This window comes from Chanos chanos, chromosome 14 (assembly GCF_902362185.1).
Source record: "Chanos chanos chromosome 14, fChaCha1.1, whole genome shotgun sequence".
In the NCBI taxonomy this organism is placed as follows: domain Eukaryota; kingdom Metazoa; phylum Chordata; class Actinopteri; order Gonorynchiformes; family Chanidae; genus Chanos; species Chanos chanos.
Window position 1 is genome coordinate 12,075,758 of NC_044508.1, and position 16,197 is coordinate 12,091,954.

Here is a 16,197-nt window from a genome sequence, read left to right on the forward strand (position 1 = left end):
TTCTGTCTAGTCCTCAACCCCACCGGAGCCTGTCCGTTTTAGAGGAGACCTGAATTTTGCTCCTCTCTTTTGCTTGCGGAACGCTGAAGTGTGACTGTATGTGTTTAAAACTGTTTTCCAGTTGTTTATCTCCTATTCTCTGTATTACTCCCACACAAGCACTCCTCTTTGCGTCTGAAATGCTTTATCAGTTGCTTGCTTTGTACAGCGTTAAGAAGTAAAAGAATAAGTCAGGCTGACGCTTTGTATTCAAAGAGCAATGCCTTAAAATTTTGCAGAGGATGTGCTCTGCTCTGTAGAATAAAATGGGAAGTGTTTACTGTTTTGTCATGTAAATATCAGGGGAGCACCGTGAAATGAAAACGCTTTTCAGTTCAGTCATAGGACAGATTTTTTCCTTTTCTGCCTGTTGAATAAATAAACACTTGACATTCAAGCTTGGAGGATCGACATCAAAAGAGAGAAAACAAGTTCAACATCAGTTCAGCCATTCAAAGTGTCTCCTTTTCACTAAGGTTCTGCAGCCTCACCTTGAGATATCCCCTTTAACTCTGTTTAACTCCTGGTAATATCTCCACAACTTGGCAGTGGACAAAATGAGGGAACAATTCAATTCCGGATACTTTTCCGTAATATATGCGCAACATGTTTTTCTCTCAGTTACAGCAACCACTTGGTTTAATACTCCTCTAAACAGGAGAAATGACTTTGAGCTCCAGGTTAGTTGAGATGGAAGGGCTTAGAGAACTTTTGTGTGTGTGGATGCTAAGACATGGTTGTATTGGCTCTTTAAACTTATGTTCCCAACCTCTTTGAAAAGTGGCAAGAATATGATATCTGTGTAAAACCATGTTGTGTCAAGAGCATTAGTGCACGTTATTTTTCGTTTCATAGGTTTGGCTCATGCTAGCAATCCCAGCCACCTGCCAAAGGTAAGTTTTAGGTGCAGGCTGTAGTCTACCTCACTGTAATGAGTCACATTTTAGAGGTGTTGTCCTCTCAGTGTAAAACTGCTAGCTGTTTGACCTTCATGCTTTGTCTTTCCTCCTCATGTTGTCTGCCTTGTTTGTCTCCTTAAATCATACACCGCAAATGGGCGCTGAGACCTATTATGCTTGTCATGGTCGATCTTTATCGGCTGCACTTAGGGAAATCGCTTTAAGACGAAGGCCATAACGGAATAAAGGAATGGTTGAACGCTCAAGAAGTGTGCCTCTGTATCCGGCAAAACTATGTTTTATGACCATTATCAAGATTTTTGTAGGTCTTTTTCATCATCCTGTGATAGGGAATAAGTGATGGGACTAAATGGCCACATTGTGCTTTTTATCGAGATCATGACTGCAGTAGAGGCCATGGGAAGTTCCAGGGTAGAAGTCAAGGGGTGAAGCCGAACTGAGATTGGAGGAAGATCGCAGTTTTGTCTGCCATTTCTCAAGCTGAGATGGAGATTCGGATTTATGCGGAGATTAAGCTAGGGCTAGTATGCTAGCTGAAACACGGCCTCAGGACATTAGCGTAGTTAGATTGTTAAGGGCGCAGGGTAAAGGGTCGGCTGATATTCAGGGAATGAGTATTGTCATTTTCACTGGCATGTATTGAAACTTCTGCCCTTGTACTGTATTGTTACATTAGGACGGTTAAATCTTTCTGGACAGTTTCCTCTCATAGAAAATAAGGTTACTATGCTAGTACTTTGATTAATCACAGTTACCTGCATGCATAAATTCATGGATGTGCAATGTTTCTCTCGGTTAATTCTTGTTTTCGGTTGACGACAGTGAAACGCAAGCATCTCGAATAAACAGAGCTAATTGGCTGATTGATCATATTTCGCTACGTGATCTGTAAAGCTGTGGGAAGTATGATAGATTTTTTTATTTTCAAAAAAGACAGGAGATTAACGGCATTTATTAGAACAGAGACAACAACATGAGATGTAATAAATTTCTCTGTTTAATCAGGGGAGAGGGGAGGCTGACACTCTGCGCTATTAGAGGGAAAAGACAGGCGGTCTTGGCGGTGTCAGGTGTGGTGAGATAATGCAGCGCTCTCCTGCCCTCGTCCTCGGCGCCCCTCTCAGCCGCGCTGTCGGTGATGACAGACAGGTGATAAATCTGCATGTATCTAATTAAATCAACAGACGTGATTAGGATCGATCAATCAGGCTGGAGCCGTGGATGCCTCCGTTTTATCCCCCCCCACCCCTCCCAGCATCCCTCACTGCGCACAAACAGGCTCGGATCGCTGTTCCGCTAAAGGTTGTGGATCCATCATTCATCGATCGCTGCCCAGCTTTGCGCCGGTTAGGGTACGGTCGTGTTTATACACAGCAGCCTTGTTTTATGTCCTTTTGATTTTTCTGAAAGAGTCAACAACTCACAGTCTCAAACTTCTGGTTACTTTTTATTGGCAATGTGAGGGGGGAAAAAAAATCAAACATTTGCTAAAGGCTTTATTGCTGTTCTTATTGGTGCTATAAATTCTCGGTAATACAGATGCATAGGTTCTATACTGCACGTTCTATACTATTAAAAATATGTCATTTATATTTCAGCGGTGTGAAGTAGTGTGTATTAAGGCAAATCAGGCAATGAATACTGAGCAGGTCACTCAATCTACTCTACAAACATTATGAAGCACATGTGGATCACAAAGTTAAACCGTATAGAATTCTGGCTGTTGGCTAAATACGGTATGAATTTGAGAAAAGCTTATAGTTCTGACATAATCCTTCATCACACAGCCCCCACACCAGTTTTCCAACCTCTAGTCTGTAATTACATCATCTCCTCCCCACCACCTATGAACAGATCAATAAGTGTAATTTCATGGAAATTCTGCTGCATGCTTCCATAACTCGTCCTTTTGTTTACAATGAATGGTTTCCATTCAAGACTGATTGCCCAGTGATCAGAAGGCAGAAACTGTTTAATCCTCCTTGAACATGCAGCTGTGGTTTATGTTGTTATTGATTCCACAGTGGAGATTACAATTTAAGTCACAATAATCAGCCACATCTCTTGCTAGTATTGTGCTTTATAAATTACATGATTAGTATTCTTTTACCTTAACAGTTACAGTAAGCAGTCTTCTTCAAACTGCAAGCAATATAGTTATATGTCTTGAAAATGAGTGGGCCCATATAATTAGGACCAAGAGAGGTTTCCTTTATTATGTGACCTTTAATTAAGCTGACTAGACTTAAAATGTAAATATGGTTCATAGTTGTTAATGTGAACCTCGTGTGACGTTTGTTATAAATTTATCTGAGAATCTCATTAGCAGGCTAAGGAGGTCCCTTTGCAGACATGCTCTTCTATTGGAATTAAGAGGTATTGGAAAGGTCAAGTCACAGACTAATCGCTAATTTGAGTGAAAATCACAGAAAAGAACCTAGAGGAGTTTGGAAAGGTCTAATTTGTCATTCTGCAGCAATAAGGGAGCGATTGGTCAGGGTTTAGCTTTACCGCAATACCTCTCCCTACCGCCATGTCTGTGCTTTTGAAATGAAATGTTTGAACAGCAAAAAATGGAAAATTGTACACAGAAACCAGCAGGATTTCTAGTGGCTGTCTTCTGTCTACTTCTTAGGTTTCCGTCATAACCGCGTGGTATGGCGTACAGAGGAGGGATGGATTTCCACTTGTGACCACAGAATGCTTATTCCAAGCAGAGGCAATTCTTCAAGGTGCTTGAATTACCTGAATTGAACCTCACAGTGCTGCAGCAGTCTATTGCAGACACATGAAAGGCAGTCGCCTGTAATTATTATTATTTTTTTTTACAAGCCTGCTCTTGTTGGATTATTTGATGCCGCTGAAACGGAGATCAGGAAGTATTTGGGGCTTCTGGAAGGTTAGGCTACATGCTGACTTTAAAATTGGTAACGATGCATCGTTTGAGTGCATTCATTATTTTTACTGATGAATAATTTGCGCTATTGAAATGAGTTCAGACCAAGCAGAAGCAGGGTGCATCCTCCTTAAGCCCTGACTGTCATAGATCATTAAACCAACCATCCTGTCCAAAACCCCAACTTTTCTCTCTCTCTGCATTAAATGCATTGGTCATCCATTTACTGCAGAGGACCATGTGTCATGTAATGCTGTTCTGTGTTAGTGATTGTGTTAGTGACCTTATTGGGAAAAGTTTTGTATAGAGATGATGATGTTGGGAAGGTACTTCATAGAGACTGGACTAAAGAACAGTGGCTACTTCGCATAATGTTTGTTTTTCCATTTTCAGCCAATGACTAGAGATATCCCTACCAGTGGATTTGGTCACCTTCTCCATTCATATTAGTCATCTATTCTTTATGCATGTGTAAATAAATGGGCAACTGAACAATTTCAGTTCAGTTTATCCTGTTTCCAAATGACCCAAACACAATCAGAGACATTCCCCATCTTATGTAAAGATGTTGGTAGTGAATAGAAGGTGTTAGGGGCTTGGGACATGACAATGTACACTGTAACAAGCCACGCGCCCTGAAGTGAGAGTCAGCGTTACATGTCGAGGAGTGGGAGTATAAATTAGTTACGCTAACTACAGTTACGTGCTCTAGTTCTGTCCCAAACGCCAAAAAGGCTCCTTCACAGATTAGGTTTTTGTAGTGGTTTTCAGATTGTAATATATATAAAAAAAATTCTCCTGCTGTCTGCAACAGCATAGCATAGTTATTAATAATTGTGCGGCGAATCCTTTGTTAAACCTAAACTGAAGTGCATGATCTTATTAGATGCATAGTGTGTGGACTCATAAATTGTCTCTGGAACATTTTGCCAGTTCTCTAGAAGGTTCATTTGAAAATAGAAGCTGTAGTAATTTTATTATAGATAACTGTCATGGCTAGACACATAAACCTCTGTGTGTTTGTTAGGTTGGTGCAGTGGCCTAGTTCATGTTCTGATGCACTTCCAAAAAACTGTGGAGATGAGACTTGTGTTTCAGAATGCCCTCTCAATGACTCAGATTTTTCAACCCGAGAACCGTAACACAAAAAGCTAAATTTGCACATATTGTGTTTTTAGTGAAAGAAGAAACTTCTGCAATATGTGTGTGCTTTTACCACAGGCAGAAGTTTGGCAAATGTTTTAGCCCCAAGGACAAACATAGGATACGGCTGTTTATTTTTAAAGCAAGTCTCCTCGCTCTTTAATCCAGCGAAAGCCTCAGTCTGGACTTGCATTACCCCACCAGAAGCCTCGCCCCTTTCCAGTAAATTCTTCTCTTACCATGGGAACAGTAAATTGGGTAATCTATTCAGATGATCACAAATTAGAGAGAGAGACAAGTGGGGGATGGGCTACGGTGCCAGAAAACTGCTACGACAAACCGTCATGGAAACGAAACAGACAGTTCATGGTTGGGAGTTCTTCCTAAGATGCTGTCAATCACAAAAGGCCTCAACAGCAGGGAGCTGGGTTTTCTGTTTAGCAAGAAGATTCAGAGGCTATAATTAGCTCCCATTAGACTATGGTGTTGAAGGAGGAAGAAAAGGACACAAAGCTTCACATGTAATTAAGCCTTCTCTCCTCAATATCATCATCAGAGGCTTAATCACCTGGAAATGTGTTTGTATGGCGGCAAGACACAGGTTGTTTGGATAATTAAGCCAAGCTAGTGCAGTCGTGCATGCTGGCTGGAGGAGCGCTGCCTCCTCTCCTCTTCTTCGACCACATTTTATTTTAAAGTGGAGAGTGGGCAGTCTCTCATCAATGCCGGGAAACGGAGAGGAAGATGAAAAAAGTTCAGATGGCGCAAGAGGTGTCAGCATTGGTTATGCAAAGGTATGAGATTTCACCTAAGGGCTATAGTGAGTAACTTTGAAGAGGTATGAAACGAGCCATGCCTATGGATTTTGGGTTTCAGAGGATCGCTGGCAGAAACTTTGTCGCTGAGCATTGGAGTTTGTTTTTTTATCAAAGTTGAGGTTAAGGTGATGCTCGGACATCAAGATGCGTGCTTTGAACAGATAGCCGTAGATCTTCTCTGTGCTCTTAGCAGAGGAAGGGAAGGAGGGTATTAAGTATTTACCGACAAACAAAGAGATCAACAGAGAAACGGTATTGAGTAGAGAGAGCATTTATGCCATCATTTGTGTACAAACAAGTTCAGAGAGCCGTGGTCTGAGATGAAACAGTTGGACCGGTGCCATTCTTTACTCAGGGAGAAATATTGTAATGAGAGCTCTCAGCCATCTTCAGAGAACAAACATGACTGCTGTGTCTTCAAGCAACATCGAGTTTCTTCTCTCGCCTTAAACTGAAGGAGAAGATCTTGTTTTCAGAGGAAAAAAAACAACCTTATGCGAGAGCTGACGGAATCTTGAGCTTAATTAGAATGAATGTATGCTTCTGCTCATGGCTTTCTTCAATCTTTAATTGGAACTAGGTATAAAAGAGAGAATGTTCACACTGTCTAATGCCAGATTGCACTGTTTCCAGAACTGTAGTTCTATAATTTAAGATGCTTCACAGAACTCTGGGTCAGAGTCCTGTGTGTTAGAGAGGTACTTTTTTTTTAAAAAGGAACCAAGGAGAGGCATACTGCAGAAGCTTGTTAGACCTTGATCAGTATTATATGGTCGGTCATTTTATGCACTGGTGGGCGTCCACTGTATAAGACAGATGAGTTAATTAAGGAGCCGAAGTCTTGCGTAATTGCTATATTAAAAAGGTGTGAGACGCAAGCCGTGTGTTTCATGTGGAGAAATCTTGGAGAGAGGCCCACATTAGCCTTTGTGTTCTTAAAGTGCCCCTGCTATGTAGGCCTACATTTCTTTATTATACCCTTATTGTGCTTTTTAGGGAACCAGATTTAGCAAGCAGACTACAGGCTTTCCACTGTCAGAGATCTTAAATAGCAAGATTCAGTTGTTCTCCAAATGCATCCCATTGTTATTATTCTGTTTAGACTTTTCAGTGTGAAGCCTCTGATCATTTGCGTGCATCTTCCTCTGTCACTAAAATTCTGTGATGTCTGCCATTTCAAATGATATGCCGAGAGTTACCGCGCCGTAGAGCAGAAATGAGTTGGCTTTCATGGAGGATTTGTGTTTTCTTAAAGCGGCCTCCTTAAGATGTCTGGTGTTTATCTCTGGGGGGGAACCCCCCCCCCCCCCCAAAAAAAAAAACCACATGACTGATCTGCTGTTACAGAGGTATCAGATGATGTGAAAAAGGGAAATCATTCTGTATGGAAACCCACTATAACTCAAGATGCTCTGATTTGCTCTGATGGAGTGCTAGAAAAAAAGGAAGTGAAAACTCTTGACCCGCTGGCCTGGAGTGATACATGTTATTAAACAGAACATTTGTGCAGATACACAAAGTATATGTTTTTCTCCACCCAAGCTGAGAGTTTAATGTCATTTAATGTAACCCACAGTAGGTCCACAAAATCCACTCAAATCCTGACTGAAGCTCTCAGCAATGTTGAGGTTATTGGAGTGGATGTTCTGCTCTTTCAGATATCTGTCATATAGGCCTAGCCTACTCTATAAAGCCTCTGAAATGTGCATTGAAATTAATTTCCAGTAGATTTTTAATGCATTTATAATGTATTCTGATTTTGGCATCAAACAGGTTTTTTTTTTATCTCAGATGTAAAATCGCTTTCCACTGCTTGCTGTCAGATTAAACAGGGCGGGTAGCAATTACATGAATTTTAATGAGGGCAGTCTGATTGACGACTAGTGTCTGAAGTGTGTGCTACAGATCCTAATTGTGCTTGTTCATGACAACACACTGGCATTCTGGTTTGACACTGACAAAATGTCTACTCAGAGCTCTAGTCAGAGTGTCCAGGACAACCAAAAAGACACAAGATTATGACAGAGATGTCGCAAGGAGCAAAAAATAGCTAGGCAAAGACTACTCATGTAAAGTAGCAGTTAAGGGTCAATATGTCAATTACCTGTGGCCATCATCTAAAATCAGCAAATCTTATTAGGTAAGTCGTTCGAAACAGCACTAATAGGATTTTAGGAACAACTTATGAGCAGTGTTAAAAATCTGGGATGTGAGATTTAACACAATTCTTACAGTCCAAATATTAAAAAAAAACACCCTCAAGCAGGATATAATGTAATTGTCTCAAATGATGTACTTGTCTCACACACACACACACACACACACACACACACACACACACACACACACACATTTACCCAACCTTTTATTCCAGATCATGTTTTCAGTCTAATCCCAAGGGTTGAATCTGTATGAGATGGTGAAATGTAGTGACCTGTCGTTAGGCTGTAATTCCAGCCCAAATCCCAGTAGAGGAATGAGCTCATGCTAGCCTTAACGGTCCACATCATCAGAAAAGTAGTAGTAGTTGTTAGGGGGAAGGAGGTCCCAAATCTTTTTTTCTCTGCTGTAACAGTTTTCTGACAACTTAATACCTTTGCAAAAACGATATTAGGCCTCACTGTCAGAGAACATAAAGAGGCGAACTGTAGGCTTCTCTAGAACGCAGCAGCAGAGAAGGTGCTAACACTGCCTGTGTTTTATATCCTCCTGGTCTTTTTCCATTACTGGTGCATTTCATCGAGTCTGTATTCTCTGAGTGTGGTTTCATTAAATCAACACGTGGAGGAAAGGGGCCGCAGGCAAGCCTTTAGTGTACCTTCAGCTGACCAGGATTTATAGCTAATTCTCTCTCTCTTTCTCTCTCTCTCTCTCTCTCTCTCTACCTCTCTACTCTCTCGTGCTCTTTCTCTACTCCTTCAAACAATCTGTATGCTCCTTCTGTTGTGAAGTGAGACCTTGTGTGCAGTTAGAAACCCTACAAGGACAGCAGCACAAACCGGGTCTGAAGGCAACATGACTTTGTCCTTCCTTTTGTTCATTCATGAATTATGTAAGAGGTGATACAAGTGTTGAGACTTTGTGAATGTTAAACTGGCATGGAACATGGCTGAGACGTGGAACAACCGTGTGTCAGACATTAAACATATATCTAAGGGTTACGCACACATTTATAGCCTTCATATGATTTTTATAATGCCTCTCTTTCTTTTATAACCTTCTCTCTCTCATTCTTCGTTCTCTTTGTCTCTTTCCTCTGGCAGAGCGCACCATCGCTAGGCACGAAGTGCGGGAGGTGGAGCAGAGACACACGCAGGATGGAGCGAGGGACTCTTCGGCGTTGGCGGAGGAAGAAGACTTGGTCATTATTTACAACCGCGTGCCCAAGACTGCCAGCACCTCCTTCACCAACATCGCCTACGACTTGTGCAGCAAGAACCGTTTCCACGTGCTGCATATTAACACCACCAAGAACAACCCGGTCATGTCTCTACAGGACCAGGTGAGAGAGAGAGAGAAAGGATAAACAAGGCCATGTTCTTTTGTTTCTGTGTTATTCAGCCAGCTCAGACGAGAGAGAGACAGGTCGTAGCAGTGGTTCGGTTTTCTCAGTTGGCTCATTTTCTTTGATTGCTGTGATAACCTTGCTTGTCTGCTCAGGCTTGAACTTTAGACAGCTGTGTCTAATGCTCAAATGCCGATCAGAACCGTGATTACCTTAATGCGATGTCGCTGATTAGGACTCAAAGAAAAATGAAGTATTGTTGGAGTGTGGAATTGAGGGAGGAGAGTTTACCATTTTGATCTAGAGAATTTCACAGTATACTCATTCATTCCATGTGCTCTAGAACAAATTGCAGAAATAAAAAGAAAGAGAAGAAAAAAAAAAACTTTTCTTGGACCCGATTAAAGAGATGAGACGGAAAACAAGAAATGGAATAATTAATTGTTAATTAATGGTTTTTGTTCAGATTTGTGACTGAATGAATGATAACTGCGTCAAATCACTTATGATAAACCCTCAGTTCGGGGCTATTTAGTTTTACTTGTTGTGAATATAAATCCTAAGCCAGAAAAGCTTTAAGTTTATCTTAACTGAAATTAATATAAAGCTTTGTTGAGGTTGTTTGTCCTCCTTCCATTGTTCAGATCAGTTTCTCAGACTTTTTAATGGCTTAATTTCGAGAGAGTGGAGTGGAGTGACCATTCATTAGTGGTTGTAATTCATTAGGTTGTAATTAGCTCAGCACAGATGAAACAAACCAGACGAGCTAAACTCTTAGGCACGGCGCTGGGCTTAACCTGTACTAACAGACAAATTACAGCTGAAAATCAAATGGTTCTACTCGCGACTGGAATGAAGGCGGGAGTGATTTCTACTGTTAATCAACTTGATTTCCCGTGACAGTCTTAAAATCAAATGACCGTGTTGTAAATGAAGTGACCGCGTCTTAAAATCAAGTGACGCGGGTGGATTCGGCCTGTGTCTCCATCACGCCGTTTCTAACAAGCTACGTCACCTCTGACACAAACTGCATTATTCATCAGCTGCCGTGTGCACTCACGCGGCAGCCTTTCGCTTTGGTCAGAGAGAGGCGTTCTTTTTCTTTTCTCGGTATGCCATAACTTTTAACGACTAAAGGCCACCAAGCAGAAATGTTCCAGCAGGTGTCTGTGACATGCTGAGCAGAGGAATGGCATTTTTATTTCACAAATGAGTAGTGAAGAGAAATATTCGTAAATGTTGCTGGTTTGACTTGCAGGGGAGATGGATGGCATGAGAGAGATGCCAGTTTAGTCCGGAATATATATATTTTTTTCTCTATTTCTTTGCCAGTTGCATGTGGTATGGCTGACTACCCTGACTGGAATGGCTGGCATTGTCTCTCAATGACACAGCTGGTGTGTTAGGCTCAGTGTGTGTGTGTGTGTGTGTGTGTGTTTTCCCTCCCCTCTTCCCATTTGTATTCATGTCACTGCCACACGCTACAAAAAAAAAAAACCTCCTAGCAGAGAGAGTGGTATTTTGGGATGCCTTTGCCAAGGTAATATTCAAGCCACCTTTTTCCAGACAGCTTGTTTTTTTTTTTTTCTTCCGTTGTGCAGACAGTGCAACCTCTTTGTTCCCTAAGGAATAACACCAGTGTGTTTTTGTAGACTGATATTTTGGTGAAATGTCACAGATCATTTTGTCTTGCAGCAATGTGTTTTTTTAACTGAAGAATTCGGGTTGTTTTTCTTTGAGTCTGTTTGAAGTGCACTTGGAATCGGCGCTTGCTCAGGTCAACCAAGCCAATCAAAATCGGGGGAATATGACCCTGTGTGTTTGTTGTTGTTTATCCAGGTGCGGTTTGTGAGGAATGTAACTTCGTGGAGAGAGATGAAACCTGGGTTTTACCACGGCCATGTGGCCTTCCTGGACTTTTCCAAGTAAGTGTCAGAACGAAATCTCACAGTGTTAAGTAACATGTTCTCTCCTTTATTTCACAGCAGATGCCGAATGAGCAAACCTTTTTGCAGAGCATTTTTCACATGTACAGAAAAACATCATCTTGATTCCCCTGCATTCTCAGATCATAGACTGGTACGCAGGGATGTAGAAGGGTTTTTTTTGTTTGTTTTTCTTTGTGGCTTTGCTGACATCTTGTGGCTATCAGGAGAATTGCAAGCTGCATTTTTTTTTTCCACATGTGCTAGTCTGCATCATCATTTGTGAACACAAGCATTTTCAAAGTACTTCTTCAGCTAAACAGAAAAGATTTGATAAGTAACAGGATCCTTGGTATAGTCTAAGTTCTTCACAGTCGTAGCAGTTTTTGTATGATGTTAATGTTGCTTTACTCCTCTGTGCTGTGGCAGGTTTGGAGTGAAGGGAAAGCCTGTCTATGTTAATGTGGTGCGTGACCCTATCGAGAGACTGGTTTCCTATTATTACTTCCTGCGGTTTGGTGATGACTATCGGCCAGGCTTGAGACGAAGGAAGCAAGGGGACAAAAAGGTTATGATCCTTTCTTCTGTGATGCATGTCACCCTGGTTTTTCCTTTTTTCTTCTTTTACTCCTTCATGGATCTTGTGCTCTGTTTCCTGAGAATGGTTGTAAATGTTTTAATTTTGTTTTGGACGGTCCTTTAAGCAAAGGGAGAAAATGTTGCAAAAGGGAGAGCAGACATGTCAGTAAAGACCTGATGATTTTATATATTTAGAGAATGTGTATATGGAAAAACTTTATGGTTTTAACTTTTTCTGTCTTTCTTTCTTTCTTTCTTTCTTTCTTCAACTGTGGTATCACAGGTGATTTTTTTGCGCGTGTCATATCTTAGCTTTTTGTTACAGGACATGTTATGCGTTTTGACATTTGATTGGTTTGTAAACATGCCCCCATATGAGCTTCTGATTGTTCATGATTCTGACGTTTGATTAGCCTGTGTGTATGTCTTCAGCTCTAAACTCTTGGTTTGTGTGTGTATGTTTCAGACATTTGATTAGTGTGTGTGAGTGTGTGTGTGTTCAGTTCTAAGCTCTTGGTTTGTGTGTGTGCTTCAGACATTTGATTAGTGTGTGTGTGTGTGAGTGTGTGTGTGTGTGTGTGTTCAGCTCTAAGCTCTTGGTTTGTGTGTGTGTTTCAGACGTTTGATTAGCGTGTGTGTGCGTGTGTGTTCAGCTCTAAGCTCTTGGTTTGTGTGTGTGTGTTTCAGACGTTTGATTAGCGTGTGTGTGTCTGTGTGTGCGTGTGCGTTCAGCTCTAAGCTCTTGGTTTGTGTGTGTGTGTGTTTCAGACGTTTGATGAGTGCATATCATCGGGAGGTTCTGACTGTGCTCCTGAGAAGCTCTGGCTTCAGATCCCGTTCTTCTGTGGTCATTACTCAGAGTGCTGGTGGGTACCATGGCAACCCCGCATCAAATGCCACCGTCTCAGCCATAAGAGCTTTTACCGTTAATTTAAACAACCAAGCTGCTATACTTTATTGTGCGCGCTGGCTGTTCTGGCCTATGTATGTTAGAACTCTGATAATTCAATATATGACAATGATTGAGCCTGAAGCGGTTGCAGTAAATGACTTCAGCCATGTAAGTATTCTGAGGGCTGGGAAATGATACCTGCAGAAGCTGGATTTGACTGCATTAAATCCTGTGTGTGTGTGTGTGTGTGTTTGTGTATAGGAACGTGGGCAGCCGCTGGGCACTGGAACAGGCCAAGTATAATCTGGTGAATGAGTACCTGCTGGTGGGAGTGACGGAGGAACTAGAGGATTTTATAATGATGCTGGAGGCAGCACTGCCACGCTTTTTCAGAGGAGCAACCGAACTTTACCGCACAGGTCGAGGCTTTGTTTTTCTTTGTTTTCCTTTGTTTTCTTGAGATCTCGACTTTATGCGTGCCATCGTCACGAAATAATGAAACTTTGTTTTGCCTCGTTAATGACCATAATTAATTCGTTAGCACGGGAGATCTCGAATTAATTATGTCGCTATCTCGGGAAAACAAAGTTTCGTTATTTTGTGATAATGACGTTGATCTCGAGAAAACAAAGAAAAAATGACATCTTATCATGAGAAAATGGAATTAAATGTAAATGGCATCTTGGCATCTTAGGGTTTCCATAGTTACCAGCAGCCATGGTTCTGGTGCAGCATGTGATTGGTCTAGGGCAACCCTAGAGGGCTAAAATACCATGGCTAAAGGCGAAGTGAACCCGGATCGCTTTGTATTCACAATACAAAGGTTAAGCGAACCGCAACGCGGACTCGAAGAGAACCGAACTGAGACCGCCTCGGTTCGTTTCACAGGAGTCTGAGTTCGTTTAAAGTGTTCACATATGCGCAAAAAAATGCTGACTCATCGCTCCGAGTTTGTTTCGAGGGCTGAAAGGGACCAAGTATAAATAAACACCCTTAAACCGAACTTCATTTTTGCATGTCATTGCTGAGTCTCCCTTTTAAAATCCACACATCTTTAAATAACACCGTGTGTTTGCGTGTCTCTTTAACGTTAACAGGGAAGAAATCCCACCTGAGGAAGACAAGTGAGAAGAAACCCCCCACTAAAGAATCCATCGCTAAACTGCAGCAGTCAGAGATCTGGAAGATGGAGAATGAATTTTATGAGTTTGCACTGGAGCAATTTCAGTTTGTTCGTGCACACGGAGTGAGGGAAAAAGACGGGGAGCTGTACCTGCTGGCGCAGAACTTCTTTTATGAGAAAATATATCCGAAAATGAACTAGAACTTTCTCCTGAAACAGATTCACCCAAAATGGACTGAAACAGACAAACATGAACTTTCCTGAAGGCTACAGCAGATCAGTGGTCTTTGTCTTACCAGCTGGCCATGTTTTATAAGCAGAACAAAATGAAGGAGAGGACGAGATGTTGCGGAGGTAGTGGAACTTTACAGGGGCCCAGATGAAGACTCAGTTTCCCAGAAATCACTTGATTGTTCTTTCCTTCCACTACTTCCTCCTGACCAGTAGAGGAGGGTCCAGGAAGAAGATCCAGAATGCTTTGAGACTGGTTGGTGTGAGGGCTGTGTTTGTCTCTGGTTTTAACTACATAAAAGCTTTAATACAGCCTGTGGGGAAACTTTTTTTTTGTTTTTGTTTTTTTAAATAGATGTTCTCCATCTCTGTGCTGTAGTTTCCTGTCTCATCTGGTCAAATCCAGCAAGATGGAGATCCAGTCATGGCTCAAAGAGGTTTAAAATAGACCCTCTTTCCTTTCTTTCACTGTGGTTTCAGGAGCAAGTCATCTCCAGAAAGTGAAAATGACTCAAACTTATGAAACTGTTCAGAGTTCTGTGAATTGTAGACAACTTTTTAAATCAAGTTCTATTGTTTGAGGGTAATTTTTCACCCATTTTAAAGAAACAAACCAACAAACAGTAACAACAACAACAACAACAGCAACAAAAATGTGCTGTTTGTGTCATATATCATTTTTGAGAGAGAAGCTGCGTCTGAGTTGAGAGAATTCACTGAGTGTCACTTTTGCGTATTTCTTTTGCCTGTAAGAGAGGATTATTTTGACTAGACTAAAATGGGAAATGCTACATGCTTGAGATGTTTGATAGACAAATAGCACCTTGATGTGATAAATAACTTTTTTTCGTTTGTTTTTAAAAATTTTTTCTTTTGTGTTTAGGATTTTTTTTTCTTGTTAGAGTACAATGCAGAGCATTTACACTTTAGGAGAGGTACCAGAAGGTGAACAAAGGATGGACAAATAGAATTCAAATCTGTATATATTGTATTTACACGTACATATTTTATGTATTTGGACCAAATGGTTGTATGAAAAAAAAAAAACGGTAGAATTACACCTTTAGGTCTTTAGGTGTGTGAACACTGAAATAAAAAAAAAAAGCTTATTTGTATCATGTTTTGTGGGAGAAGAGATGGATATCAAAAAATGTATTTTATTTTTTCCCCCCCATATTTCTTACATTTGTTTCTGTGACAACGTTAGACTCATCGCACACAAAATTCACACTGTTACTTTTCGGAAGGAGGATATATTTTTCTGTCCATATCTTAAATAACAGTATGCACGGGACCATCTACCGCACAACCAGTGTAAAATACAGAGACTTTATTCAGCTCACCACAGCAATGATATAACCAACATCCAGGTGTCTTAACTGAATTACCACCGTTGTACAATTCGGAAGTTAGTTTCCAATGTAGAGGTGATGCATAGCAGAAATCTGCTCTGAAGCAAAGGCACCGCTGTTGCTTCAGTCACATCTTGATGTTAACATTAAAAGTTAGTGTGAGTAAAATCAGTAACGTTACCAAAGGTCGCATAGTTACCTACCGTAGTTACTGGCTGAATCAATGATTTTCTCAAGCTTTTCTGTTTTAGCCAACACTACAGCTTGTAGTAAGGACTATATTCACTTCTTTAGCAAAGTTGGGAGAGTGAGAAAGCTGTGAAACACAGGGTTTGTATGTGTGAATGTGCCAATGGTAACAGGGCTACATCCTCACAGAAGACTCCCACTCAAAGCAAACATTAGCTTCACTATCAATAGTGCCTTCATAAAACCATGATTAAACTCCCAGAACCTTTCCATTCCCTAAATGAACTCAGCTGTTTCTCTTTTTTTTTTCTCCCCTCAATATTTCTTTTAAAGTGCAAGAATATGTTCTGTTTTCATTCATTTCTTGTTCCACTTGGTCTCTTAAGGAATTTGAAATAAATCCAAAAAATGTAACAGTCTGTTGGCTGCTTCGTTGTTTGGGAACATTGAAAAAAAGTCCCGCATAGTGGTTGCTGCTGAAACAGAAAACTCAGAGTAGGGCAGTCATATCTTTCTTTCTTTGAAAACTCGTTAGAAAAAGTTTGTTGACCCTGTTGGTACCGAGCCAGTTATTGTCTGTCGGAG

General features: G+C 41.0%; 1 protein-coding gene across 1 annotated transcript in view; it reads left to right on the forward strand.

The window, feature by feature from the left end:
• The window catches only part of hs2st1b (heparan sulfate 2-O-sulfotransferase 1b), a 39,361-nt gene extending 24,699 nt beyond the window's left edge, over window positions 1-14,662 (forward strand). Inside the window, exons 2-7 of the mRNA XM_030791537.1 lie at window positions 9,080-9,318; window positions 11,161-11,246; window positions 11,676-11,814; window positions 12,594-12,691; window positions 12,979-13,136; window positions 13,815-14,662. Coding sequence (XP_030647397.1) covers window positions 9,080-9,318; window positions 11,161-11,246; window positions 11,676-11,814; window positions 12,594-12,691; window positions 12,979-13,136; window positions 13,815-14,041 — 947 coding nt within the window. The 3' untranslated portion in view covers window positions 14,042-14,662. The remainder of the gene's footprint in view (window positions 1-9,079; window positions 9,319-11,160; window positions 11,247-11,675; window positions 11,815-12,593; window positions 12,692-12,978; window positions 13,137-13,814) is intronic.
• Window positions 14,663-16,197: the final 1,535 nt, after the last annotated feature.